The following is a 25,911-nucleotide window of genomic DNA, read 5'->3' on the forward strand; positions in this document are numbered from 1 at the left end:
TTATATATAATAACAATAACAATTAGTCTCCTTCCCATTACAAACACCAATGGCTAACAGTTATTTAGTTCCACTCAGATGCTCCTTATCTCAAGGTCCCTGCCAGAGTCAGCGTTCTACCCTTATCTCCGTATGGAGGCGAGGGGCAAAGGCAGCGTCTAATTACAGATCTCACGTTGTCAGGCCACAGACTTAGCCATTCATGGACTTAACCTCTGTGGAGGCAGGAAAAGGGAATAAGGGAATTTGTGTGCAGCCATCTTGGTCTTGTTAACAAGAGAGCAAGAGTCAGGCTATTACCCCTCCTGGCTAATAGCCATTCATGGACTTAACCTCCATGAATTTATCTAGCTCTTTTTTGAACCCTGTCAAAGTCCTGGCCTTCACCACATCCCCCGGCGAGGAGTTCCACAGGTTGACTGTGCACTGAGTGAAGAAAAATGTCCTTTTGTTTGTTTGAAACCTGCTGCCTATTTGGTTGCAGTAGGTTTGGCAGATCCGATTGCACTGGGTTGATGAATCGTTGAAATGTACCGTTGCTGACCAGGAATTATATGCAAATCCAGGGAGGAACTATCACCACACCCTTATCAGGAACTAAAAACTTTGGTGGGGGGTGAGTTGGTTACGGCTAGTAACTGAAACTGTAAACCACCCCACAGAAGTACCACTGCGAGGGTAGTTTGCAAAGACTGACTCGTGTTGGGTCCTCCGAGACTAACCGACAAAGGACGGGTTTTCGGTATGAAAAGGCTACTTGGACTGACACACGGCCTTCTTCTGATGCAGCAAACAGGCCCAGCCCTCTTAGAAGGGCTGGAGAAATGTTGGCTTACGAAGGCCTCATAAGACCAATGGAGGCTCTTAAGAGCCGGCCGACTCCCTGGACAAGAAAACAGTAAAGTTTTAGCAGGTGTACGGGAACATTTATATACTTCCCCTGTGATGCTTTTGTCCTAAGAATAAATTATTACGCCGCGTGCTCTGACTTTCCACACCTGGCTCTGTCCCAGGCCCCCTCCCATTCCACCACTTTCCTGCAGGTCCCACCCCCACCTTTCCCACCCCGCTCCGCCCTCTCTTCGCCTTTTCTTCCCTGTTAAGAACATAAGAGCAGCCCCACTGGGTCAGACCAAAGGGCCATCCAGTCCAGTGTCCTGCCGGCCAACAGTGGCCCGTACCAGATGCCCCAGAGGGAGGGAACACAACAGGTGATCCCTCTCCTGTCACCCAACCTCACCCTGCCTCTTCCTGCCCAGTTCTGCCCCTCCCCCTGAACGTGCCACATCCCTGCCCCTGCTCCACTTTCTCCCACCCCAGCGCCTCCCAAATGCCACCAAACAGCTGATCGTGTGGGGCTGGAGGAGCCAATGCTGATCTGTGCGGCCCACCAGCAGTTGGGAGGCACTGGTCAGCACCCACCCAGTTTTCTCTGTGTGTTCTCCAGCCCCGGAGCACCACAGAGTCGGCACCAGTGTAGTTGGCTTTGTGAAGGATATTTGGTGTAACCCCTGGGGGAAGATTAGCCACAGGCACCTCAGCCAGGCCTGCTGGGGACATTACAGTGAGGTGGAGAAACTCATCCTGGTGGGACAGACCGTGTGAGGGTCTCCACCAGTGTTCCCTGTAAGCTGTGCATTTGTGCGGGCACCCAGGAGAGATTCAGATGGCACCCAGCTGACTAGCAGAGCACCCACCTTGCCCAGAGCCAAAGCATGTGTTTCTACTGGTGGTGCACATCCACACACACACCTTGGTGCACATGACTAAATTTATTCCGCACATGGATGGAAAAACTGAGAGGGAGGATTGGTCTCCACCTGGGAGAGGTGATGGTTAGGAAGCCTGAATCCTTTACGTTGGTGCCCTGAAAGAAGGCCAGGCTGAGAGTCAAACGTCCAGTTAACCCTGAAACGCTGACAGGGACAGTCGGCCTTGGTCATGTCTCTATGCTGAGGTAACCAGAGTTCTGGCCAAATGGAGACAGGACGAGACCAAACAGCTGGCGCCTCCACCCTTATGAACTTTAGTCCCTTGCTGGAGATGTCGGAGTCCAGTTTCAATTCCCCCTCTCGGACGGATGTGGCAAAGCAGATAACTGCCCATGCTGGCTTATTTGCAGAGGGTGACATAAATCGGTGAGTGGATCCATTCGAGTCAGGCCCCGGGGATGTGTTGCTGCAAGAATGGAAGCTGGAAGGTTAATCAGCCGAGGAAATAAAGTCTGGAAGTTCCAACCAGCGTTCGCTCAAAGATTTTCCAACCACGAGAGGAACGCGTTTGGGCAGGTGCACCACTACCGGGTGCTGGTTTGGATGTGGGCCACCGTGGTGCCCGATTTATTAACACACACATGGTCCCGGCTGCTGCAGCAGAACCCCCCTCTCCCTAGCCATGCGGCGTGTCCCGTTCGCTGGAGCCGATGCCGCCCCTCCGCTGCCATGCGGCAGGACCCGGTCCCGGCCCCAGCTGCCAGAACAGGCCCCGCCCCGGCAGCGTTATCACCGCGCCGTCTCAGCCGGCCCGTGTGGCTTTCAAGACGTCCCACGGATGCAATAAAAGCACCATTATCACTCCGACGGGGGTGGAAAGTGAAACTCGATGTAATCGACAAGACGGCAGATTTCTCGCCTCTGAAGCGGTGGTTGTATCTTTCTACACTGTGACGGGGGGCAGTCACATGTGACCCCTCGGGGGGGCCTCCTGGGGTGCTGACACGCCCCCTGCCACTCACCTTCCTGCTCTCTGGGGTTCCTCACCGCCCGGTCCTGCTGCCGAGGCCCCAAGCTGCAGTCTCTGCCCCCACCCAGAAGCAGTACAGACGCTGAATCGTTTCAGGTCCAAGGAGAGGGCAGTTTAGAGTGTGGTAGCAGACCCCAAGCAATCAGGTAATCCCCCTTTAACAATGAAAGGGGGGGGGTGCACGCTGGTTCCCCCCCTCCCCCAGGTAATAATTATTTACACTGCGTTTGATCGAAAATACAAAGATAAGTGATGATGAAGCGGTGAGAAGTGAGACCGGGCAGAGCAAAGTAAGATACAAATCAAAAGAAACAAAACCGCTTGGCTCATTCTACATGAAACCTGAGCACAAACTCTTCACACTCACCCTAAAACCAGCTTCCCTTCCAACCCAGGGCTGTTTCCCCACCCAGGCGCCTTCCTTCCGGTGCAGCCCAGCCCAAAGCCTCTCCTCTCCTCTCGTATTCTTTTTGTTAAAGAATTGAAGCCCCTCCCTACCAACCACTGCTCAGACTGAAGGATAAAAGCGATAGCTGCAGGTAACACCCTCCACGTCTCTCGTTCATACATTTGAAACCCACAAAGTATTCCCCACTCCATGGCTACGTCTAGACTGGCAGGATTTTCCGGAAATGCTTTTAACGGAAAAGTTTTCCGTTAAAAGCATTTTTGGAAAAGAGCGTCTAGATCGGCACGGACGCTTTTCCGCAAAAGCACTTTTTGAGGAAAAGCGTCCGTGCCGATCTAGACGCGCTTTTCCGCAAAAAAAGCCCCGATTGCCATTTTCGCGATCGGGGCTTTTTTGCGGAAAACAAATCTGAGTTGTCTACGCTGGCCCTTTTGCGCAAAAGCTTTGCGCAAAAGGACTTTTGCCCGAACGGGAGCAGCATAGTATTTCCGCAAGAACACTGACAATCTTACATGAGATCGTCAGTGCTTTTGCAGAAATTCAAGCGGCCAGTGTAAACAACTGGCAAGTTTTTCCGGAAAAGCAGCTGATTTTCCGGAAAAGCTGTCCAGTCTAGACACAGCCCATGTGTCTAATGTTACACCCCAAAATGATACATACATCAAGGAAGACAAACAGAACCAGCAGATTGTGACATGAAGGTCAGTGGGTTACACAAAATAATTCGCTCAAAGCACCTTTGAGTTATGGATATTCATGTCCAGGGGACGACAAACCGCAGCGAAATCCATTCACCAGCCCCGCGCCGCGCATACGCCAGACCCGCATTGCGCATGCGCACACCACCGGTGAATGGGGCGACCGGCAGAAATCTATTCACCACGGGCGAGTAGATACACTGATTTGTCAAGCTCTGTTCATGTCCATAAGTCCATTTCATAAAGCATGGGGGGGGGGGTCCGTCACATACACCATCCCCCAAATATTAAGAATCCGGCCTAGAAATCATGAGTCTCGCTGAATATTTACCGTGAGGTTTTAAAACAAACCCACGGTACATTTGGGGCTTCTGTTTTTTCTCAGCTGCTAGAAGCAGAAATACGTCTTAAACGCTTCCTTCCGCCTTTTGGGGGGAGGGGGTCCTTATTCATACATTGACCTTTTCTCTTAGTTCCTTCTCAGGGGGCCCTCATCAGTTCCTGCCCTTAGCAGGAGGCAGTCTTCTCTGATCCTGCCGTGTGTGGATCAGCGCCCTGAAAACACGCGATGGGCAAGCCCCCAGTCCAGTTCCTTCTGCCTGAGGCTCCACCCCTGCACCCAGGGCCGCTGAGAGCCAAGACCTCACCCCTGCCTTCCTGTAGACCTCCGTGCTCTCTGCACTGGGGGCGACAGACACACCTCCACCCCTGAATACTTCAGAGCATTGCCGGGGTCTCCGGGCCCTTCCTGACGGAACCCTCCAAAAATTCCCAGCTCTACTGCTTGCAAAAGAAGAACTCCCGCAGGCTCGCCAGCCTCAGCGCCCAACCTTTCCTCTCCACCGCAGCACTTGGCTGTATTTACAGTGGCCGCCGGCTTATGTTCCCTATCAGACATGCATGTGAAAAAGGAAACAAAGGGTGATACGCAGAAGCAAGTCCTAAGGGACGCTCCCCTCCCAGCCAGCCGGAACGGGAGAGAAACCCGCCCATGTCAAAGCCCTTTCCTCCTGCATTGCGAGCGGCAGTGGGGGAATCAACCGAATTTGAGACCCAGCGCCAGTACGAAATGCAGGCAGAGCGAAAATATGCCTGCCAAGGTGGGTGGCGTGGTGGGAGTACAGACAAGCAGGAGTGTGCTACCTCGTTCCAAAGAAAGGGGCACAGAGTTAGCAGAAAGAAACTTGCAAATGCAGGGCTTGACTTTGCGAGGAGAGGGGTGAGGGACCCTAAGACCGGCCACACTGGATCCGACCAAAGGTCCATCTAGCCCAGTGTCCTGACTTGCAATAGCGGCCAGTGCCAGGTGTCCCAGAGGAAGTGAACAGAACTGGGAATCCTCATGTGATTTTTCTCCTGTCGTCCATTTCCAGCCTCTGACAAACAGAGGCTAGGGACCCCATCCTTGGCTCTCCTCCATGAATGTATTTAGTTCTTTTTTGAACCCTGGTAAAGTCCTGGCCTTCACCACATCCTCTGGCAAGGAGTTCCACAGGTTAACGGAGCGCTGAGTGAAGAAAAACTTCCTTCTGTTTGTTTTAAACCAGCTACCTATTCATTTCATTGGGTGACCCCTAGTTCTTATGTTACGGAAACAAGTAAATAACTTTTCCTTCTTCGCTTTCTCCAGCCTGTCATGATTTTATAGACCTCTCTCCTCTCCCCCCTTCATCTCCTCTTCCTTCTTCGCTTTCTCCAACCATTCCCTGGTTCTCCGACAGTGCTGTATGGAGCAAACTCTCCCTGCGCCAGCTGGGGAAGGGTTAACGACACCCTGTGGGAGGAAGAAGCCACGCCCCCACATCCCTACTGGGCATGCTCCAGGTGTAGCACCAGCATAAAAGTGAGCAGCCCAGCTCAGCGTGGACGGACCACGGGCGGGGAAGGAGGCTCCCTGCTGGCTTCCACCTGGGAGCGGTTAGGACTCCCTGGACCGAGGAAGCCGGAGGCACCGAGAGCCAAGTAGATGCCTAGCTCGCTGCGGAGGGAGGTCTGCGCAACAGGGGGCTGTACCCGCCGAGGAAGCTGGCGACCCCCAAGATGCACAGACTGTCGCCACCGGGAGCATCCCAGTAGGAAGCAGCCGAGGGAGGAACGAGCCACGTTGTGGATGGGTCCGTGGGTCCCAGGCTATCGCTATGGACTCTGGCTGTTAGGCCTCCCTGCCCTGCAGAGGCAAGTCATGAGACCCTAATGCCCTGCAATTACATAGACTCTGGCCATTGGGCCTTGCAGTGCAGGGCAACTCGACTGACTGTAGCCATTAGGTCTCACAGCCTAGAGACAGAGGGCAGCTCGAAGGATGGGGTGAACTCACCCCACACGGGATGGGTTTTAATGGGTAGCAGGTTTAAAACTAATAAAAGAAAGTTCTTCACACAGCGTGTAGTCAACCTGTGGAACTCCTTGCCAGAGGAGGCTGTGAAGGCTAGGACTATAATAGAGTTTAAAGAGAAGCTGGATAATTTCATTGAGGTTAGGTCCATAAAAGGCTATTAGCCAGGGGATAAAATGGTGTCCTTGGCCTCTGTTTGTCAGAGGCTGGAGAGAGATGGCAGGAGACAAATTGCTTGATCGTTGTCTTCGGTCCACCCTCTCTGGGGCACCTGCTGCTGGCCACTGTCGGTAGACAGGATACTGGGCTAGAAGGAGCTTTGGTCTGACCCAGTACGGCCGTTCTTATGGGTTCTCCCCATCCCATCATAGGTGCCAAAAAATGAAGTGAAAATATATTTACTCCAGATGGAACCTCTGTCTCTAGTCCGGCATGATTTGAGCACGCCGCATGTCCACTTAGCACGGCCAAGTTCCCTGTGGTCCCATAAAGTTTGTTTGCAGCCCCCAGTCCTGGCTCTGTGCTGTTATTTCGCTCAAATTAACCCCCCAAATGTCTGCTAAGAGCCCGGCAAGCCGTGGAAGTGTTGGCAATGCTGCTAGACATTATCGACCGCCCGTGATTTGGCAAATTCTCCGGTTCTGCCCCGGTCAGATCCTGAGGGTGCCAGACCTGAGAGGCTCCACCTGCAGTATGTTCTTCAGCTTGTTTGTTTTCCTTTGTCAGGTGCTGTTTGCATAACTGAATAAAACTCTTAGACGTGAGTCGTTCTTTGCTCACTTACAACACGCGGTAGACCAGGCCTGGCGGGGTTGTCCACCGGCTGATTCAGCAGACCTACCCAGCCCAAAGCTGGTTACGCTGCGCCTTGTTTCTCATTCTGTCCTTGAATTGTCAATGTTATTAGGAAGTCGTGTGGCATGTTAATTGAATTGTTACTCATAAAGAAAGATCACAGGCATTATTTAGCGGCAAGGGCACTCGGCCAGATTTAGTGTAAACAGAGCACGGTCCTAGTACGCTGGCTGTGTGGTTACAGGTGTAGTAACAAAAGTGGGACCATTACAATACACGCAGCTCAGCTAGCAGCGGGACGTTCTGCGGCCCCCCGTCAGCTGGACAAGCGGATAAGAAGCCACGTTCCCTCGACTCTTTTCCATCCAGGTGCAGATGTGCCCGGATTCCCAACCATCAATCAATTTACGGCCAGTCCATAAAAAATGAGCCGAGATTGGACATGTCTGTAAAATCTGTAAAAAAATGTAGGTGTCCGTACATTTTGTAAAAGTGCAATAAAAATTTCAAAAAACAGCAATTATTCTATAGCAATTCAATTTCTTCTGTGCTGCTTTCAGCCATTTTACTGCGGAGCAGCGGAAATTGGATGTTTTAGTTTAGTTGTCAGGGTTCGGATGTATGCTCACAAAATGGAAAACTTCCAGGACCATGACTCACTACATGAAAGCGAGTTAAATAGCATATTGTTCTTACGATGTGTGAACGACAACGATTACTTTTCACTTTTGGACATTTATGTCGTCTTATTATAGTATAAAAATTATGTCCGTACAAAAATGTGTCTGTCCGTAAATTGTTCCCCTTTTGTGCTCCATGTGCAGAATAAATTATGTACACCGAGGCGTGTGCACCACCAGGAGGAAAAAAGCCAAGCTGCGGATGCTCTGCTAATTGTTTGGCAGCACTGGGCTCTCTCCTGCACAAGCACGCCACTTACAAGGAACGCTGGTACCCCACAATTATTAGGCGGAGGCAAAAAATGAATATACCACACAAAGCACCTTCCGTATTTCAAGACATCTGTTTGCTACCTCCCCTTGTTCCTGATACCTTGGACAAAGCATCCCTGTTCACTGTTTTGTCAAACAAACAGTCTCATGCTGTACTAGACTGGGATGTAGCTGGAATAGATTTACATTAATCTTTGGTGTCAGGTCTAGTGCGCTTGCAACAACAGTGCCAAGTTCACGTACTGGCCTGTGAACTTGTGAGCAACTGTTTTACTACCTGGTCTGAGGCATCAGATCTCACACCAAGCTTCATGCTCCAGGCTCTCTCTGTTCCCTGCCTGGCAATGAAAGTAAAGCTCCGGTATGTGCTCCACCCCCACGGGACCGGTGCCTAAACAGCGTAGTTGTCAAATGTACGCAGGGATGGAAGGGTGCGCGCTCACCTCTCGTGAGCCCCTCCTGTCGGTGGCGTGCAAACCAGGGTTTCTTTCAAGTTGTGCGCTTGTGTGACCAGTCCCGAGGGATTCAAACGCTGCCCACATGAAGAGCAAGAGCTAGGTTTTGTGTTTCTACTGGTGGTGCACATTCAGACCTGCCTCGGTGCATGTAACAACATTTATTCCGCACATGAATGGGGGCAAAACATCCCATGAAGGGATAGAAAAGATGAGACAGAACATCGGAGACAACATTTCATTCCCTCTGCTCATCGTGGGCCCCTGTTGGCTGTTGCCCTTATCAGGAGGTGCACACAAGAAGGTATCCCTTCCAGCATAATAGGTCCAACAGGGCCTGTCCCTCTGCCCTTGTTACAATCTTTAGCCTGGTCTCTAGGCTCCATCCTCGGCCCCTTCTGGGCTAGCGTTAAGTTTGTGTCTGCCCTGGTATAGAGCAGTGTACCCAGAGCTTCCTCACACCAGACTCTTTAAGTCCCACATTTCACGTGGGCTTCTAAACAAGCCATAGTCCTTCCTTTTGGGGTTCAGGTCACCCTGTTAGGGAGGGAGGGAACATGGGCCCACCTACTATTCCGGTCCTGACCCTACAAAAAGCAGCCGAGGACTGCTTCCTGCAATAGTTGTTGCTAGGGTTGCCAGCGACTTTCACAAAAAAAAAAAAAAAAAAGGTTGCTGTGCCTTTAAATTCCCGCGCTCCCCACTCCCCCCACCCCCACCAGATGCAGTAGGGAAAAATGTCCCTGATGGCCTTCCGTCCGAGAACAACCGAAAATACATTTTCCAGACGTTTCTGGTATTTTCTGGGTTTTTTTACTAGACAGAAGACGCAATAAACAGACTGTCCAGGCGAAAACCGGTTACCTGGCAACCCTCGTTATTGTTGGTATTCGGAGGTCACTTCCTGTGTAGTCACTTCCCTTCCTCTTCACCCTCACTCCTCCCTTTCCTCACTCTTCTGGTCCCAGCCAGCAACTGACCTGCTCAGCCTCCGCAGCTCCTTTTAACTGGGGCAGATGGGTTCTGATTGGCTACTTCCCGGCTGCTTTTCGAGGCAAACCAGGCGGACCCACCTTTGCTGCTTCTCTCCTGGGGTGCGTCTAGACTGGCAAGACTGGCAACTTGCCAGCTGTCTACACTGGCCGCTTGAATTTGCGCAAGAACACTGACGATCTCATGTAAGATTGTCAGTGTTCTTGTGCAAATACTAGGACGCTCCCGCTCAGGGATAAGCCCTCTTGCGCAAATGTTTTTGCACAAGAGGGCCAGTGTAGACAGGGAAGAACTGTTTTGTGTAAAAAAGCCCCGATGGCGAAAATGGCAATCGGGGCTTTCTTGCGCAAAATCGCGTCTAGACTGGCCACGGATGCTTTTGCGCAAAAGCACCCGCGCCAATCTAGATGCGCTTTTGCGCAAATGCTTTTAACGGAAAAACTTTTCCGTTAAAAGCATTTGCGCAAAATCATGCCAGTCTAGACGTAGCCCCGGAGTGGAGTGTGGTAGGACCACGCGTGCTCCAAGGGCACGTCACCACATAGTACCCAAATACTACCAGCTACACTCCCACCGAGATAGGCACCGACGTGCAGCAATTACCACACTGTTCCTAACGGGCCCCCAGATTGCAACACCAGGTAGAATCCAGGCCTTGATGCACATCGAAAATTTATTCCGCACATGGATGGATCAGATTAGAGGGAACGTTGCGACCCAGGGGAAAGGTGAGGGTCTGAGTCCAGCCCCCTTGTGCGATGGCCTGAGCTAGTGCATCCTCGGCTCCTCGCTGCCTCGCCAACTTCTCCCAGTCCTGGGACGAGGGGGCATGCTCCCAGTTCAGCTGGGCACGGGTGACTCTCTTCCTGACTCTCTTCCTGCTGTGTTTGGGTTCAGAAAGGCTTTTTGCTCCCTTGAAGAGGGGTGTGGTCTTTGGCTGAAGGCGATATGGCTTGGTAGCTCTGTGAATATGAAGGAGACCTGCATGTACCTGGAGAAGCTCCGTAGTTTCTGGTCTGTCCACCATGTCCTGCAATTTTCAGCGATGCCTTTCTCCAGAGGACCAGAAAGCATGCTGGGCGGGTTTGCATGTGGAGAGATCCGGGAGGCTGTAGCTCCTTATAATTCACGGGTAAGGTCCCTTTTGGGGGTCAGAGGCCACTGACCCACAGAAAAATGCTGGGATATGTAAGAATGAATAGGGGTCTGGGATAGAGGTAAGGGGTTAGCCACAATAGGCATTGCTTTGACCACAGTGCATTACTGTTTGGCTAGTCAAACTGAGCAGACAGCAGCACCCCTTGTACAGCAAATTCTCCCATGACCTCACAAATATTATACAGGACACAGCAGGTGGCTATAACCACGGGGATATTTTTCTCGGGCTCTGAAACAGTCGGCAGCTGCTCTCGGAACCTGAGCAGCAACGGTGAATCGGTCTGTGGTCTGTCCCCCAGCAAGGTGTCCTCCGAAAAAATCTTGCTCTCTGCAGGACTTCTCAAGGCTCCGTCAATATCGAAGGATCATCCTGGGATGAGTCCCTGCCAGGGTGTCACCTGAAACTGAGTATCACTTAGCCCTCTAACTCACCAACCTGGGTTCCCTCTATGCACCGTGCTGCTCGGACCAACTGCAAACCTGGTCCCGGTCCGACACTTCCGCCAGCATTCACACCGGTAGGGACACACCCAGCTGCGGTTACATGCAGGCTGGCCAGCCACTGCCTGATGTCACACAAGAGAGGCTACAGGCAAAATGAACACCCGTTTCTCCGCCTACTACCCCAGACCTGTATCGTCCTGCCCTGGTCCAACCCCCCTTCAATGTGGGGAGGGGATGCAAACAGCCACTGGCCTTTGAGCAACAATTTCCAAGCACATCAGTCAAACTCGTTCGTTTGGACAAAGCACAACCAAGTTGAATAATTGCAGAAGCTCGATTTCAAGGGATTCTAAGGGTTAGCAAACAGATCAAAGCAGATTACCAGGCAACTAAACAAACACCACCAACTCCGCTGAACATACCAGGCTCAACATGGATTTGCAGTGTATCTCTCTGACTTGCAGGCTTGTGCGTGGGGGGTTGGCACAGCTGGGGCCCCCAACCCCACCTGCAGCCACACCCCCTCTGCTGAGGCCCCGCCCCCATAGAGAGGGAAGGAGGCAGGGCAGCACACCGAGCACTCCAGTGCACTGGGGAGGGAAAGAGGTGAGGGGGCGTGTGCACACAGCGTGGCTCCCCAAGCACCGGGAAGGAGAGGAAGTCACATGGTTCCAGCCTCCCCAGCCAGGAGCACCAGGAAGGCAGGCATGGGGGGCAGCCACATTCCGCTGGAGGCAGCCTCTGGGATGCCTGGATCTGACCCCCAAGGCTAAGGGCCTCCCCCAGCATTGGGGGACCCCATGTGGGCACTCCAGCCCCCCTGGAGCTGGAGGAAACGGGGGACTTGTTCCAAAGTCTGTAAACCTCATTCTACAAGGAATAACGCCTCTTCTGAAATCAGTATTTCGGAATAAGATGTATGTAGATGCTCCACTGCTGCTATTTTGGAATAGCCCTTCCCAGAGCCATTCTAAGTTATTCCTCCCCACTGCCTGCTGGGTCTTTAAATTGTGAGCGTACGTCTACATTAAGGGAGCCTGCCTCAGACTCACATTGAGGCTTCCCTGCAGTGTAGATGTGCTATTTCAGAGTGCGAAATAGCCGCACAGTGTTAGACGTCCCCTCAGTGGCCTGGTGTCCCTTCTGTTTGCTCGTTATAAATACGATTAAAGTCAGGATTTTTCCCCGAGTGGTCACTAATTCTTAGTTCTGTGTTTGGTTCCTTTTCCCCTGTCCAGAGAAGGTCTAGGAGAATTTCCCCGCCCTCAATGGAACAATTCCTCTTGGGCTAGGAAATCGTCCTCAAGGAGATGTCGAAATTCCATGGATGTTTTTTTCCGGGCAGTATGAGACATCCCCTGTGTGTCACTCACAAAGGAGTTCCCCATGATCACTGCTCGGCTTTTGGTTCCTCCCGGTGGTGCACATTCGCACGGGCCTTTGTGCACAGAACAAAATGTATTCCGCACATGGGCGGATGTGAGGCGGGCAAGGAGCGGATTGTCCTGTTGCCTAGTGTCATGTGGTACTCTGGAGCAGACAGCAGCTAAACTCCCGTCTGATGCTTTATCAGGACAGGGCTCCAGGGGCCTTCAAAGTCATTTTCTTGGGACTTATCAGGGACTCGGAAATATTTTTGAGGTTCAATGCTCCAGTGGCCCCTGCTGGAGAGGGACCCCTCCCTCGGGACTCCTCCCCACGCCATCCCTCGCCCCGGGAAGGGCCCTCCCTGGGAGGGTGCACGGTCTGGGATAACTCCCCCCAACCGGGCCTCGCTTTGTCCCACCCCACCCCCTGGCCCACTCCTGCCCCGCCCCCACTCTATGCCTTCCCCCAAGGCTCCTCCCCCAAAGGACATGGCTGGGAGCCGGGGAAATGGAACAGGATGGGGCCGGGTCACGCCACTTCCCATTGAAGGTGAGTGCAAGGGCAGGTCAGACCAAAGTGTGGGGCCTGGAGTGTTTCCCCAAACTGGCCAATGGACAGAAGAACATCAGAGCGGCCAGACCAGAGGTCCATCCTGCCAGTGTCTTGTCGGCCGACAGTGGCCAATGCCAAGGGCCCCAGAGGGAGCGAACAGAGCATGTGATCCTCCCCTGTCACCCATTTCCAGACAAACAGAGGCCAGGGACACCGTCCCTACCCATCCTGGCTAATAGCCATTGATGGACCTAACCTCCGTGAATCTATTTAGCTCTTTCTTGAACCCTATTAAAGTCCTGGCCTTCACAATATCCTCTGGCGAGGAGTTCCACAGGTTGACTGTGCGCTGAGTGAGGAAAAACTTCCTTTTGTTTGTTTTAAACCTGCTGCCTGTTCATTTCATTGGGTGACCCGTAGTTCTTGTGTTATGGGAACAAGTAAATAACTTTTCCGTAGACACTGCTGGCTGCCGGCCCTTTGCCCTCCCTCCCCCCTGACCCAGAGTTTGAGGGGACACATGACCCTTTGTCCCTCCCCCCATCGCCCCTGCAGTGCCCCTCCCCTTTTGCCCATTTTATCCTTTCTAAATAGGCGATAGCCCTTTGTTTTTAACATTCCCATCCAGGGCTACAAGAGGCAGAGTCCAAAGGGGCCACCCTATATTGAGGGGAAGCATCACTGGGGACCCCCAGTCCAGATGAGTAACAACCCTGCACCGCCGATCCTGTCTGTGTCCCCCAGTTCAGCACCCCCAGCCCTGACTCTGTCCCCCCGTTCAGCACCCCCGGCCCTGACTCTGTCCCCCAGTTCAGCGCCCCCGGCCCTGTCTGTGTGTCCCCCCGTTCAGCACCCCCGGCCCTGACTCTGTCCCCCGAGTTCAGCGCCCCCGAGTTCAGCGCCCCCGGCCCTGTCTGTGTGTCCCCCCGTTCAGCGCCCCCGGCCCTGACTCTGTCCCCCGAGTTCAGCGCCCCTGAGTTCAGCGCCCCCGGCCCTGTCTGTGTGACCCTCAGTTCAGCGCCCCCGGCCCTGTCTGTGTGTCCCCCAGTTCAGCGCCCCTGGCCCTGACTCTGTCCCCCAGTTCAGCGCCCCCGGCCCTGACTCTGTCCCCCAGTTCAGCGCCCCTGGCCCTGACTGTGTGTCCCCCAGTTCAGCGCCCCTGGCCCTGACTCTGTCCCCCAGTTCAGCGCCCCCGGCCCTGACTGTGTGTCCCCCCGTTCAGCGCCCCCAGCCCTGACTCTGTCCCCCAGTTCAGCGCCCCCGGCCCTGACTGTGTGTCCCCCCGTTCAGCGCCCCTGGCCCTGACTCTGTCCCCCAGTTCAGCACCCCCGAGGACCGACCGAGGCCCAGACATCTGGAACCATGGTAGGCGCAGGAGGGCTGGAGCCGAAAACCCCGGGGCTTGTGGGGGGAAGGAAGCAGGCCGGGACAGGGTCCTTGTGACACCTGTGGGCTGACACGTTACGGGAATGCACCCTGTCAGCCGTACAGGGAAATGTCGACCCTGTACTTAGGGCCCCGGGCTGGGGGGCCAAGTCCCCCTTCACCCCCACCCCAGTGAGGAGGTGGCAAGGCAAAACCTGGGAGGGAGCACGAAGCCCTCAGGTCACCAGGAACGGACCCCGGAAGATTACCGAAAGGGGAAAACAGTGGACAGTCAGGCTCGCAGGGCCCTCAACCTGGACTCGGGGGGGGGGGGTTCACACCCCAAAGGGGACTGTCACAAGTCGGCAGTCAGGCTCGCAGGGCCCTCGACCTGGACTCGGGGGGGGGGGGGTTCACACCCCAAAGGGGACTGTCACAAGTCGGCCGTCAGGCTTGCAGGGCCCTCGACCCGGACTCGGGAGGGGGGGGTTCACACCCCAAAGGGGACTGTCACAAGTCGGCCGTCAGGCTCGCAGGGCCCTTGACCCGGACTCGGGCGGGGGCTCACACCCCAAAGGGGACTGTCGCAACGAGCAATTCCAATTCCTCTTGTTCATTACCCCAATTCGCTGGTGACAAACGGCCCCTGTTCTCCAGTCTCGCAACTCCAGTTAATTCTCCCCGCCCCGGCCAGAGGTCGCAGGGGATAAATGGTTGGAGGACAGGGAGCAGGCCGAACCAGGCATCCAAACATAGCAGCGTGCTCTTGATTGCAGGTCCCCTAATGGCCACATTTCTGTCTGCTGACTCAAGTTCAGGGCTTGGTGCGCTCGGCTGGCTCTGCCGGAATTTCGACCTGCTCCCCAGTTAATTAATTCCTTCCCGAGGATTCTTTTCCTTTGAACCTCTGCCAGATGTGTGTCATCGAATTCCCCAGGGGGAAAACAAGGCGCGATAGTAATTAGACGAAAGAAGCCAGCTTGCAAGGATGTAGCCATTCAGAAGAGCAGCCGGAACATGATCAGAACCAGAAGAGAGAAAAGTGGGAAGAAAAAACCGTGAAGAGAAGCACCGAGCGCGCCACTGAAAAGCACAGAGACGTCTCAGACCTGAGTCTAAGGTAAGGGCCCACCGGGGCAACTCCGTGGAGGAGTCTCTGCCATTTTATAACTCCATTATAGTTAGGGTTAGGGTTAGGGTTAGAGGAGAGGGGGTTGAGAGAGAGAGATGAAGCTTTGCTCAATGAGCCAAGAAATATTCTTCGATGTTTCCTACCCCGCAGCTTCTCCTGGGGGCATCTTGGTGGCCACCTCCCGGTCCCGGCTTGGGGAACCAAGCGGAGGCCGTTTTTAAGCGATCCCGCAATGGGTCTGACGCGGTGGACGGCGTCTTAAGTGGTTGTACCGCCTCCCTGCTGAACAGGGCTTTTTGCCCACGCCAGCTTATGCCCAAAGACACCTGGTCGTCCTTCAGGGGCCACAGGTCAACCGGAAAGGTTGGGCGAGAGGCGTCGAAATCCAAACCCCCTTGCAGGGTCACGGTGGATGCTGTTTCTAGTCAGCGGCCTTGGCTGGGGAAGCTCCTGTCCGACGGCCGTGGCGCTTGGAAATGGGATACTCAGAGGGTTTCTGTCTCGGTTTGGGCATTTGCTTTTTGGAAGCGGTTGCTCGATACGGGGCTGCTCGTGCTTTCCGGGAACGTTCGCCATGGAAAAGTCACTGCTGAGTAGAGAGCTACTGAAACACACAAGCTGACGAGGGGCGGAAGGAGATGGCCCCGGAGCCTGAAGAAAGAAAGATCCCCGGGGCGACTGGGCTTTGCTGTAGTTATTGTGACAGTAGAAGTTGGCCGGGGCCCCGGGCCCTTTGAATTGCTGCCAAAGAGCCGCTCTACGCGGCTCAGAGCGGGGGGGGTGCCACCGTCTGGGAGGCACTAAGGATTGACTGCTCTTAGTCCCACCCCTTTTCTCTTAAGCCCCACCCCTTTTCTCTCAAGCCCCACCCCTTTTCTCTTTTCCATGGCGAACGTTCCCAGAATGCATGAGCTGCCCCTTATCCAGCAACCCCTTCCAAAAAGCAAATGCCCAAAAGCTGCCCCCCCCCACTTTGCACTGGGCCCACGGGGGGCCTTTTGGTCCATCAACCGCATTGGTTTAGCACGGCCCGTTTTCCCCGCTCGGCGCCGCGGAACAGGGCTTGTGAGCGCACTCCCAGCGCCGACGGAAGGAACAGGAAACGGAGGGCTGCAGGATGCTGATGCAATGGACACACCCCACAGGGCGTGGAGGCCTCCAGGAGCCATGTGTCATCACAGTCCCATGTGCGAAGCACCATAGGCCAGCTGCCCGGCTCTGGGATGGACAGGCCTGTCCCCGCACCGGCACTCAGAGCCGGGCGCGGTTATGACACACGCAGGAAGCCAGCGTGGGGAAGGCAGTGCTGCTCCCGCCGGCAGGGCCTTACGCCAATGGGGAGAGGAGATGGAGTCATGCCGGAGCAAGAGGCAGGCCACAGGGGATGCCCTGCAGTGTATGGATGCATCAGTGGACTCCCTCGATCCAGAGGGGTAACAACCCCGCACTGCCGGCCCTGTCTGTGTGTCCTCCAGCCCAGCTCCCCCCCCCCAGCACTGCCGGCCCTGTCCGTGTGTCCCCCAGCCCAGCTCCCCCCCCCCCAGCACTGCCGGCCCTGTCTGTGTGTCCCCCAGCCCAGCTCCCCCCCCCCCAGCACTGCCGGCCCTGTCCGTGTGTCCCCCAGCCCAGCTCCCCCCCCAGCACTGCTGGCCCTGTCTGTGTGTCCCCCAGCCTAGCTCCCTCCCCGCCCAGCACTGCCGGCCCTGTCCGTGTGTCCCCCAGCCCAGCTCCCCCCCCCAGCACTGCCAGCCCTGTCCGTGTGTCCCCCAGCCCAGCTCCCTCCCCCCCAGCACTGCCGGCCCTGTCCGTGTGTCCCCCAGCTCAGTTCCCACCCCTCCCCCCTGCCAGCACTGCCGGCCCTGTCCGTATGTCTGAACCTTTTCCAATGCCAACAGATCTTTTTTAAACGAGGTGACCACCTCTGTGCGCCGTATTCCAGCTGTGGGCGTCCCATGGATTTACACAGAGGTAGTAAGATGGTCCGTCTTGGGCTCTATCCCTTTTTTAATGATTCCCCACGTTCTGTTGGCTTTTGGGGGCTGTTTGCAGAGAACTCGCCACAGTGACTCCGAGATCTTTTCTCCAGGCTGCTGCCGAGGCAGCACCGAAAGCAGGTTGGCAAGTTCGGGATTCCCCCCCCCTCCCAATAACTCTGCCGTCCTCCCCCCCAGCTGCTACCATTCTGGGTCGTGACCCCCACGGTCACCACCCCGCTTTCAAATGCAAACCTCTGATCTGGTGAAACTGACCCATTTTAAAGCCCTGTGGATGTGAAATTGACCAGGAAGGAAGGTGAGTTTGGTAGGGCCCCGTCTCTCTCTTCCCTTGTAATGCTACTTACTGCTCCTCCAGCTCGCCGACGTCTCGTTCCCACACGTGCTCCCTTACGGATTAGGGATGGAGGCAGCTACTAAACTAACCCCCAGGATTGTTCTTTCCCCCAGTCCTCGGCCTCCTGGGAAGTCTGCTGGACAGGTCTCCTGCTCCAACTCCCATGTGCTCCAGTGACGAAGAAACGTCGTGCTTAGAAGATGTTGAGGGACCAGCTGGATTTGGGGGTAAAGGTTCAAAGGGGCAGAGTTACTCCCTGGACCAGGAAACCAGCCACAAAGGTAAATCGCCCGACGCAGAGACCCTGCCTCTTGGTGGTGGAGGGGTTATGCTGATGAGACGCACACGGGGTCTTTTTCACCTTGTGCGCCTACTGGAGGGCAGCAAAAATCTACTGCGGCCCCTGAGACTCAGTTCGAGATAAGCCACCAAGTCTATGTACGGCAACCTGGGCTCAGGGCAAAACATCACCCCCTTGCGTTCAGGGTCACATGGCGTAGCAGCTACAGGACTGATACACAGCACAGCACAGCACAACGGCCTCAGTCCATATGCACTCCTCCCGTATTCAGGGTAGTACGGCCCAGCGGCCTCAATCCATATACACTCCCCCTGTATTCAGGGTAGTACAGCCCAGCGGCCTCAGTCTGTATACACTCCCCCTTGTATTCAGGGCAGTACGGCCCAGTGACCTCAGTCTGTATACACTCCACCCTTATTCAGGGTAGTACGGCCCAGTGACCTCAGTCTATATATACACCCCCTGTATTCAGGGTAGTACGGCCCAGTGACCTCAGTCTGTATACACTCCCCCTGTATTCAGGGTAGTACGGCCCAGTGACCTCAGTCTGTATACACTCCCCCTGTATTCAGGGTAGTACGGCCCAGTGGCCTCAGTCCGTATGCACCCCCCACCCATATTCCAGGTAGTACAGCCCTGCGGCCACAGAGTCCATACACAATGAGCAAAGCTCCCGCACACGGGGGTATCCGTGGGGGGGATGGGGGCCCAAGGCCCTGTTGGCAGTGCTAGCTCAGGGGGGAATCCTACCACAACACGCCGAGCTCTCGGGGAGCAGTTCCCGCCCTGGGCGACTTCCTACCCGCATCCGATACGCAGCTCGCTCCGTCCCTCCGCTCCGCTCCGGGGGCTTCCCCTGCCGTCCCTCTCAGCCTGGCCATCGCTGTGTGGTCCATTGGTGCTCCCTCCCCAGGCGCTCCTGTGGCAGGTCCTTCCCCAGCGGCCGGGGGCCCTAACTGAGCAGCTCCAGAGGCTTTTATAGCCGGCCTCCAGCTGGAGCATGCCCAGTACGGCTGTGGGGGCGGGGCTTCCTCAGCCAGCTGAGCCAGGGTAACTCCATCAGGCCCAGTGCGGGGTTGATACACCCGGCGATACAGGGGGAGAGGCTCAGTGCCGTGGTTATTAAAAATACAGTCTGAAAAGGCAGCCGATGCATTTACACCCCCCCACACGCACACACACACCCCACCCCACCCCACCCCACACACACACAAAAGCCTGCAGATAATTTATAGTTACTGGTCTGTCGTGGCTCAAGTCAATCTTATTGGCCAAGTGCGACAGAGCAGGAGGGAGGAGCAATTCAAGGCTCCGGCGAGGCCTGCCTGGCAGGACCAAACCCAAAATGTCACGGCAAGATCTCCCCGTCTTGTACTTGTGGGAGCCCATTGGAGTCTGTGGGTTTCGAGGGTCGTGCTGCTGCCCGTGTGTGTTTGTTTGGGGGTCCCCCCCCCCAGTGATCCGTTGATGTTTATGATCAGGCTTCGTTATCTTTTGTTTGTGGTCTCCGTCTGTCTCCCGGGCTGGTCTACTCGCTAATTCATTCAGCCATTTATGCAGGACACCCCAACCTGGGGAGCTGCCAAGGAGACCCATTTTAGTGCCGCCCGATTGGCTGGGCCTCCTTAGGGGCCACGCCCCACGTAGGGATTGCCACGCCCCTTTGTGCTCCTGCCCCTCTCCCTGTCTGCCCCTCCGCTGCTGGCACGTCTCCAGCGCTGGAAGGGGGGAGGTTCCAGGGCGGGAGGGGTCGGAGCCAACTGTACCCGCTCTGCCACCTGGGGGTGTCGCCGGACATCTCTCCTCCCATTGCCCTACGTGCAGGCATTTTGGGGGGGCAGACGCGTTTATTCCTCTGTGCTCACGGATGTCTCCTCCTCCCCAGATTTTCTGACGGAAGATGACATTTACTGCAGCTGCCTCTCCAAGACCCTGCTGCACACCTCCACGCCCGTCACCATCGGCTTCTACTGCCCCTTCGGGAGCCGATTTCACTCGCTGCTGGACCGCATTACAGGTGGGCTCCCGGGGGAGGCTCTGGGGTGTCCCCTTGCAGGAGTACAGGTGCTGGCAGACAGGCCAGACCCCCCGGGGGGGACAGGCCACTGGGGCCTGCAGAGCGAGGGGGCTGGGCGAGTCACTGGAGGGACAGGATGGGGCGTGAGGAGGAGACTTAGGAAGAGAAGAGTTGAACTGAAGATCCTGACAGCCCCAGCAGCCCCACGAGGTCGGGAGTGATGGTCCCAGCAGTCCTGTGGGGCCGGGAGCCACTGGGAGCCCTGTGGGGCCGGGAGCCACTGGGAGCCCCACGGGTCCGGAAGCCACGGCAGCCATGGGAGCAGTTAACCGTGTAACCGATAAAAAGTTGCATTGGCTACACGGTTAATATTTGTTCCCCGTTTTTCCATCCCTAATGCACCTCCGTTAGATTTTGGCAGGGTGCCGGGGGGGCGGTGCACCTCCCGGGTGCTACCACGCGTTGCCTATGGGTGGAGCATGGCAGGCCGGCACCAGGCAGGCTGCCGGGGGAGTGAGAGGACCCCCTCACCTCCTACCAACCCAGCAGGGAGCCAGTCGCTGTGTGACTGGTACCCGAACCACTTCAGAGTCCAGCTCCGAGGCATCTGGTAGCGTGCTCAGAAGCAAGTGCCATGGGTATCCAAGCATGGAGCTTCGCAGGGTCCCGATCCTCAGCAAGTCTCCTGCTGGGAGTCGGAGGAGGAGTTCCCAAAGCGAAGGGCACTCACTTTATTTTCTTATTCTTATTACAAACGTCGGCACCGTAGAAACGAGAAACCCGAGACGTTTCTAATTCGCCTCCTGCACGTACGGCGGGGCGCTCGCTGTCCTGCGACGGCGCAATGTGCAAATGGCGAATTTAGTTTACATCGCCGCACGCAAAAAACCAAATCAGCACGACACTTTGCAGACAACGCTGCCTGCTTCTTATTTACAGTGCCTGCCGCCCAGTTCATTAGCAGAGCACCCACGGCCGGCAGCCTGTGTTTGGATAGGTGAGGTGTGGCCAACCCATTCTGGGCAAAGAGCCAAGATAGCAGTGGATCCAGCGCAAAGAGCGGGGGCAAAGTTGTCGAACAAAAACAAACAAACAAACAAAAACCCTTAAAAAAAAGGCTCTGCCCCTTTAAACTCGTTTTGAGGCTTTTTGGCCATAGCAGGTTCCTGCCTCCTGCCACCTGCCGTCATCCTTATTTCTGCAGCTTTCATGGCCGCGCAGGATGGCTCCCCTACCCAGGTCAGCACAGAGAGCCGGGAGGAGAGAGACGTTTTTGGGGACACGGGGACGGCTTTCGAGCCACGGGGAGGGCTTCGCGAGCTGCACCCAGGGGGGGTGGGGAGAGCCGCATGTGGCTTGCAAGCCTCGGATTGGCCACCCCTGCTATAGGTGGTGCACATCTGCACATGCTGTGGTGCACATAAAAATTATTCCGCACCGGGGTGGAAAAAAATTAGAGAGGACATTGGTAACCAGTTGGGGGTTTTTCTGTTTCTCTAGCCTACATGCTCGAAGAATCCCTTCGGCGGGAAGAAGAGGAGCGGAGAAAATCACACCAAAAGCCAAGGCGACCCAAAGGCTGGGGCTACGTCCTTCTCCTATGGTATCTGACCTTCTACCAGCCCGTCATCACCGAGGTCCACCTCCGGAGGGAGAACATTCAGTTCATCTTCATCCGCTTTAGCGCTTGGCAATACGCCGGCAGCGACAAACTGTGGGCAGGGCTGGTCACCACGCTCTGCCACAGCATCCGCACGCACTTCGGGGCCCTGCCGCTGAGCTTTTACCATGTGATGGGGAAAAGGCCCATATTCGCCTCCGGCTTTTGCCAGGAGGAATGGCTCCTCAACAAGCGGACCTGCCTGGTGTTAGGAGGCCTCATTTTCGTCCTGCTGGTCGGCCTCAGCCTGCTGTTAGTGGCGCTCCTCGTCCCGGGGGTCAAAGACAGCAGCGCGCTCACGGCCATCGGCAGCGCCACCACCACCCTGTCCGGCTCGGGAATCTTGATGACCGTTTTCTCGGTGGCGAAGAACATCGTGGTCAGCCAGAAGCAGAGGATCGAGAGGATGACGGACAGCCAGAAGTTCAGCAGCCACCTGGGCTTCATGAGCGAAGTGAAGAAGGAAATCGAGATGCTGACCAGCTTCGTGTATTACATGGAGATCTACCAGAGGCGGCGGCTACGCATCGTCCTGGAAATCACCAGCCTGGACATGTGCTACCCGGAGCGGGTGGTCGGGGTGCTGAACGCCATAAACACTTTGCTCTCCGACACGCACGCCCCCTTCATTTTCATCCTGGTGGTGGATCCCAGCATCATTGCCTCGTGCCTGGAGCAAACCAGCTGCATGAAAGGGATGGCCGACAACGGGTACCTCTTCCTGAACCGCACGGTCACCTTGCCTTTCTCCATCCCCGAGATGGGCACCAAGTCCAAGCTGCAGCAGCTGCAGGACGCCGTGCAGAGCCGGGAGGACCTGATGTATAAGATCATCACCCGAAACGTGGAACGGGGTGTCCGGAGCGTGAAGGGGAAAACGATACAGCTGGTCGAGATGGAGTCGCCTGGTGAGCTGGACCAAAGCCAAATCGACGCCCAAGCCGTGAGGTACATTCACGAAGCCTTTTATTCCCTCCACGACGCTGCCGATTGTCTCCACAAATACATCCCCGACAGCATTATCCAAATGAGGAGGATCGTCAACACAGTCCCCATCACCATCCGGCTCCTGCTGCAGCAGAACGTTATGAGACATACCATGTCTGCCAGGGCCGTGGCTGCATGGGTGGTCCTGGCGAACCAGTGGCCCTGCCGCTTGAGCTGGGTGTTGCAGTGTCTTGAGGACCGGCAGCAGATGCGGCCGTGGGAGGAGGAGTTCAGGAATCGACTCCTGTGGGGAATCTTTGTGGAAAACTGCAGAGAGCTATACTCCATGCACAAAGACCTCCAGAACATCCTTGCCTTGGACGGGGACTCGGAACTCTTCCAGATGTTCTTGGCTAAGGATTTCCCGTTCACGGTGCACGAGGCCAACGTCTTTCTAAAGGCCACCATCAACCTGGACCATTCCATCCGGCACAAGCTGGGACTGGTGCGAGGGCTGAATTCGCTGAACAAGGCCTACGAGACAGGCGGCGCTGCGTCACCCGCGCGGTCTGTCCCCGTGTGTAAGGGGGTGCAGTGTTCCCGCGTGGAGGAATGCAGTTAAACCGCAGGAAAAGACTTGGGTTATTGACCTTGGAACGGAGGAAAGGAAGACGTTACGGTCTATAAACCATGGGGTAGCTCGAGGAAAAGCCGCGTGGTGCTTCTGTGTCTACACCAGCTGGGGGTGAGGCACCGAGATCACTTCCCGAGAGAATAAGGAACCTGCTCTCCAGCCTTAATTAACAGCCAGCTGGCTTTTAGCTCATGACGGAGAGCAGGGCGGTTTGGGCGAGACCGTGGGTGGGATCCGTTGAACGTGGCCTCCCCTGAGAACACGCTCCATGCCGGCACGGCCTCTCCCAGGGAGCAGACGGGCTGGCTGGAACAGACGGGTCCAGGGGGTCAGCATTTCTAGCCCCCAGGGAGAAGGTGCCAGGAGCACCAAGGCATTGTGGGAAATGCATTGTATTTATGCCTGTCAGTGTGAAAGAAGCTATTTGCATATATTTGCACGAATATACAACCACATTTAAGTTGTGGCCCTCGGCATGTGCCTCGGTATCCTTGTGGCCCCCAGGGCTACATAGTTGAGCAACCCTCAGGTAGAGGCGCGTGCACTAAGCTCCAGAGGGCGCAGGTTCGAGTCCACCTGCATATTTGCGAATGTTACGTATTGACTACGTTTTCAGCCACGTAGTTAAGTCAAATCCTACTTAAATCAGGGGCGGGGAATCTTTTTTGGGCCGGGGGCTGCTAACCCACAGAAAAATCAGTCGGGGGCCGCACACAAGTGAAAAGAAAGAACCCCGCACTGACGTGGCCCGCGACTGAGGAGAAAGACGCTCCCCACATTCCCCACGCACCAGAGCTTGGGAGGGCCCAGGCTAGTAGATTTTGGGCACTTCAGCCCCACCGAGGGGCAACATGGGGACTGGAGCACCAGCACAGCCTCCCCAGTGCTGGGGGGCAGCCCTGAGCCTCAGGGGCCAGATCCAGGCAAGCCAGGAGCCGTTTCCCCAGCTCTGACGCAAGTGGTGCCAGCTCTTATGTTTGAGAGTACACAGTGCTCCTCTGAGCCCAAGTAGCAAACCAAGTCGCCATTTTTAAGCGAGATGGCCCAGATCATTGTGGGTTCAGCTTAGCCCCATAGTCCTACCCCCTGCTTGTCAGCCATAGCCACACAGCAAAAGCCGGCATTAATTCCGATGCTGTTTCAGGGGTTTTTAGCGGGGCACCCAAAACTTGAGGCAGCAAAAGTCAGGACCCGCTTTTGAAAACATCTCCCTCGCTATTTATGTGCGATAGTATTTTGCTCCCAATCCTTGTAGGGGATTGCACATGTGTGCTTGGAAGCAACTTTTCAAAATCAGGCTCTGGACAAACATCAAGTTCCTTATTGTATTGTAAACACTGGGCCAAAACCACTCCCTTGGCTGCCTCTCTACAGCCTGGCTCTCCTTGATCTTGAATTAAGTAGAACTTGACCGTGACCAGATGTGAGGTGTGCACATGGGCAGTAACTGATCCTAATTCTCATGTATACTCAGGCCAGTTTACAGGGCTCTGGCTGGTCAGGTCTTCACTAGACGGAAGATCGACAATGCCACGATCGATCTGCCAGAGTTTGATTTAGTGGGTCTAGTTAAGACCTGCTAAATCAAACTCAGAGGGCGGCCCCGCCGGCGGCCAATAGTCCTGCTTGTGTGAGGAGTAAGGGAAGCCGAAGGGTGCGATTGCTCCTGTCGGCCTCCCACAATGGGGACTGTGCCAAGCTCGGCTTAAGCCGACCTTCCAGGTCTAGTGTAGACCTGGCCGCAATGTACCAGGGCCTAAACTGGGAAACGCTGACCAGGCCCCCTTTATACTGCCAGAACTGTATGTCAATGAACAGGCAAGCCCCGCTCGCCAGCCACGCTGTCTGGCAATCTGCGCACGCGCAGATCGCCCGAACCCGGCTCTTCCAGGTTGCAATTTACTCGCCACGGGCGAGTAGATTGTATTATTTGTCGAGCCCTGTCAATGAAGACGCGTTGCATTGGCGACCATGTTGGGAGCCGGGAAGCAGTGATCCTGGTGTGCACAGGCAAGGAGAGCAGTGAGCCAGTCTGTGGCCACAAAGGCCGGTACGCTGGAAGAGATGCTGGTGTGCAGCGGCAGTATGAAGGCGCAAGGTGTTGTATTTCATAGTGTGTGTTGGCAGGGGAGACACACGCCACAATAAGGTACATAAGCAGACATCTGTGGTTTGCACAGCCTGTCGGCAGGAGGCGTTGTACTGACATTAGATGCACTCTACAGGTTTTCACATTACAGTCGTCTATTAGCTCCATCTCCACACCCCTCTCCCTTTGTGTTTAGACAAACGGAGGGGAACAAGTCCCAGGCAGGCACAAGAACACCTCCCACAGTGTCGCATTTCTTGCCATCACGTGGCCAGGTGATTCTGATTTCAAGCGACACAAAGCTTCATCCGCAAGTAAATGTCACGTTGGCAGCTATTTACATTGGAAATGGCACAGGTGTTGTAATTGGAGGGGTCCTGACCCAAAAGGGAGCTGTGGTGCGGCTGCAAGGGGAGTCTTGAATCTGTGCAGAAGGAAGGCTGACCTGGTAATGTATTGCCACCCTTATTTCTGTGCTGCTGCTTGCAAAGCTGGGTCCTCCGTCGGCAGCACCATTCTCGCCACCCAGCTCTGAAAGCAGCAGTATAGACGT

The 25,911-nt window shown here is 55.5% G+C and overlaps 2 protein-coding genes across 3 annotated transcripts in view; one reads left to right on the top strand and one right to left on the bottom strand.

Annotated features, from left to right (window-relative positions):
- LOC102456182 (galectin-4-like) overlaps positions 1–18,854 on the bottom strand; it is a 51,918-nt gene extending 33,064 nt beyond the window's left edge. For both annotated transcript variants that reach the window (XM_075915400.1, XM_075915399.1), the window contains exon 1: positions 18,834–18,854. In XM_075915400.1, the coding sequence (XP_075771515.1) occupies positions 18,834–18,839 (6 nt within the window). In that variant the 5' untranslated portion in view covers positions 18,840–18,854. The remainder of the gene's footprint in view (positions 1–18,833) is intronic.
- Positions 17,876–23,743, top strand: NKPD1 (NTPase KAP family P-loop domain containing 1). The gene is made up of 3 exons (XM_075915393.1): positions 17,876–18,011; positions 19,917–20,048; positions 21,549–23,743. The coding sequence occupies exons 1-3, from the start codon at positions 17,894–17,896 to the stop codon at positions 23,255–23,257; spliced, it is 1,959 nt and encodes a 652-aa protein (XP_075771508.1). The 5' UTR covers positions 17,876–17,893; the 3' UTR covers positions 23,258–23,743.
- The last annotated feature ends 2,168 nt before the right edge of the window (positions 23,744–25,911 follow it).

Source organism: Pelodiscus sinensis, unplaced genomic scaffold (assembly GCF_049634645.1).
Source record: "Pelodiscus sinensis isolate JC-2024 unplaced genomic scaffold, ASM4963464v1 ctg34, whole genome shotgun sequence".
Taxonomy (NCBI): Eukaryota; Metazoa; Chordata; order Testudines; family Trionychidae; genus Pelodiscus; species Pelodiscus sinensis.

Excerpts from the sequence above, each read along its gene's own strand:
- NKPD1 (XM_075915393.1), top strand. The coding sequence starts at position 17,894 with ATGTGCTCCAGTGACGAAGAAACGTCGTGCTTAGAAGATGTTGAGGGA. Across the intron at positions 18,012-19,916 it reads CCAGGAAACCAGCCACAAAG|ATTTTCTGACGGAAGATGAC; the intron begins GTAAATCGCCCG and ends CCTCCTCCCCAG. Across the intron at positions 20,049-21,548 it reads GCTGCTGGACCGCATTACAG|CCTACATGCTCGAAGAATCC; the intron begins GTGGGCTCCCGG and ends CTGTTTCTCTAG.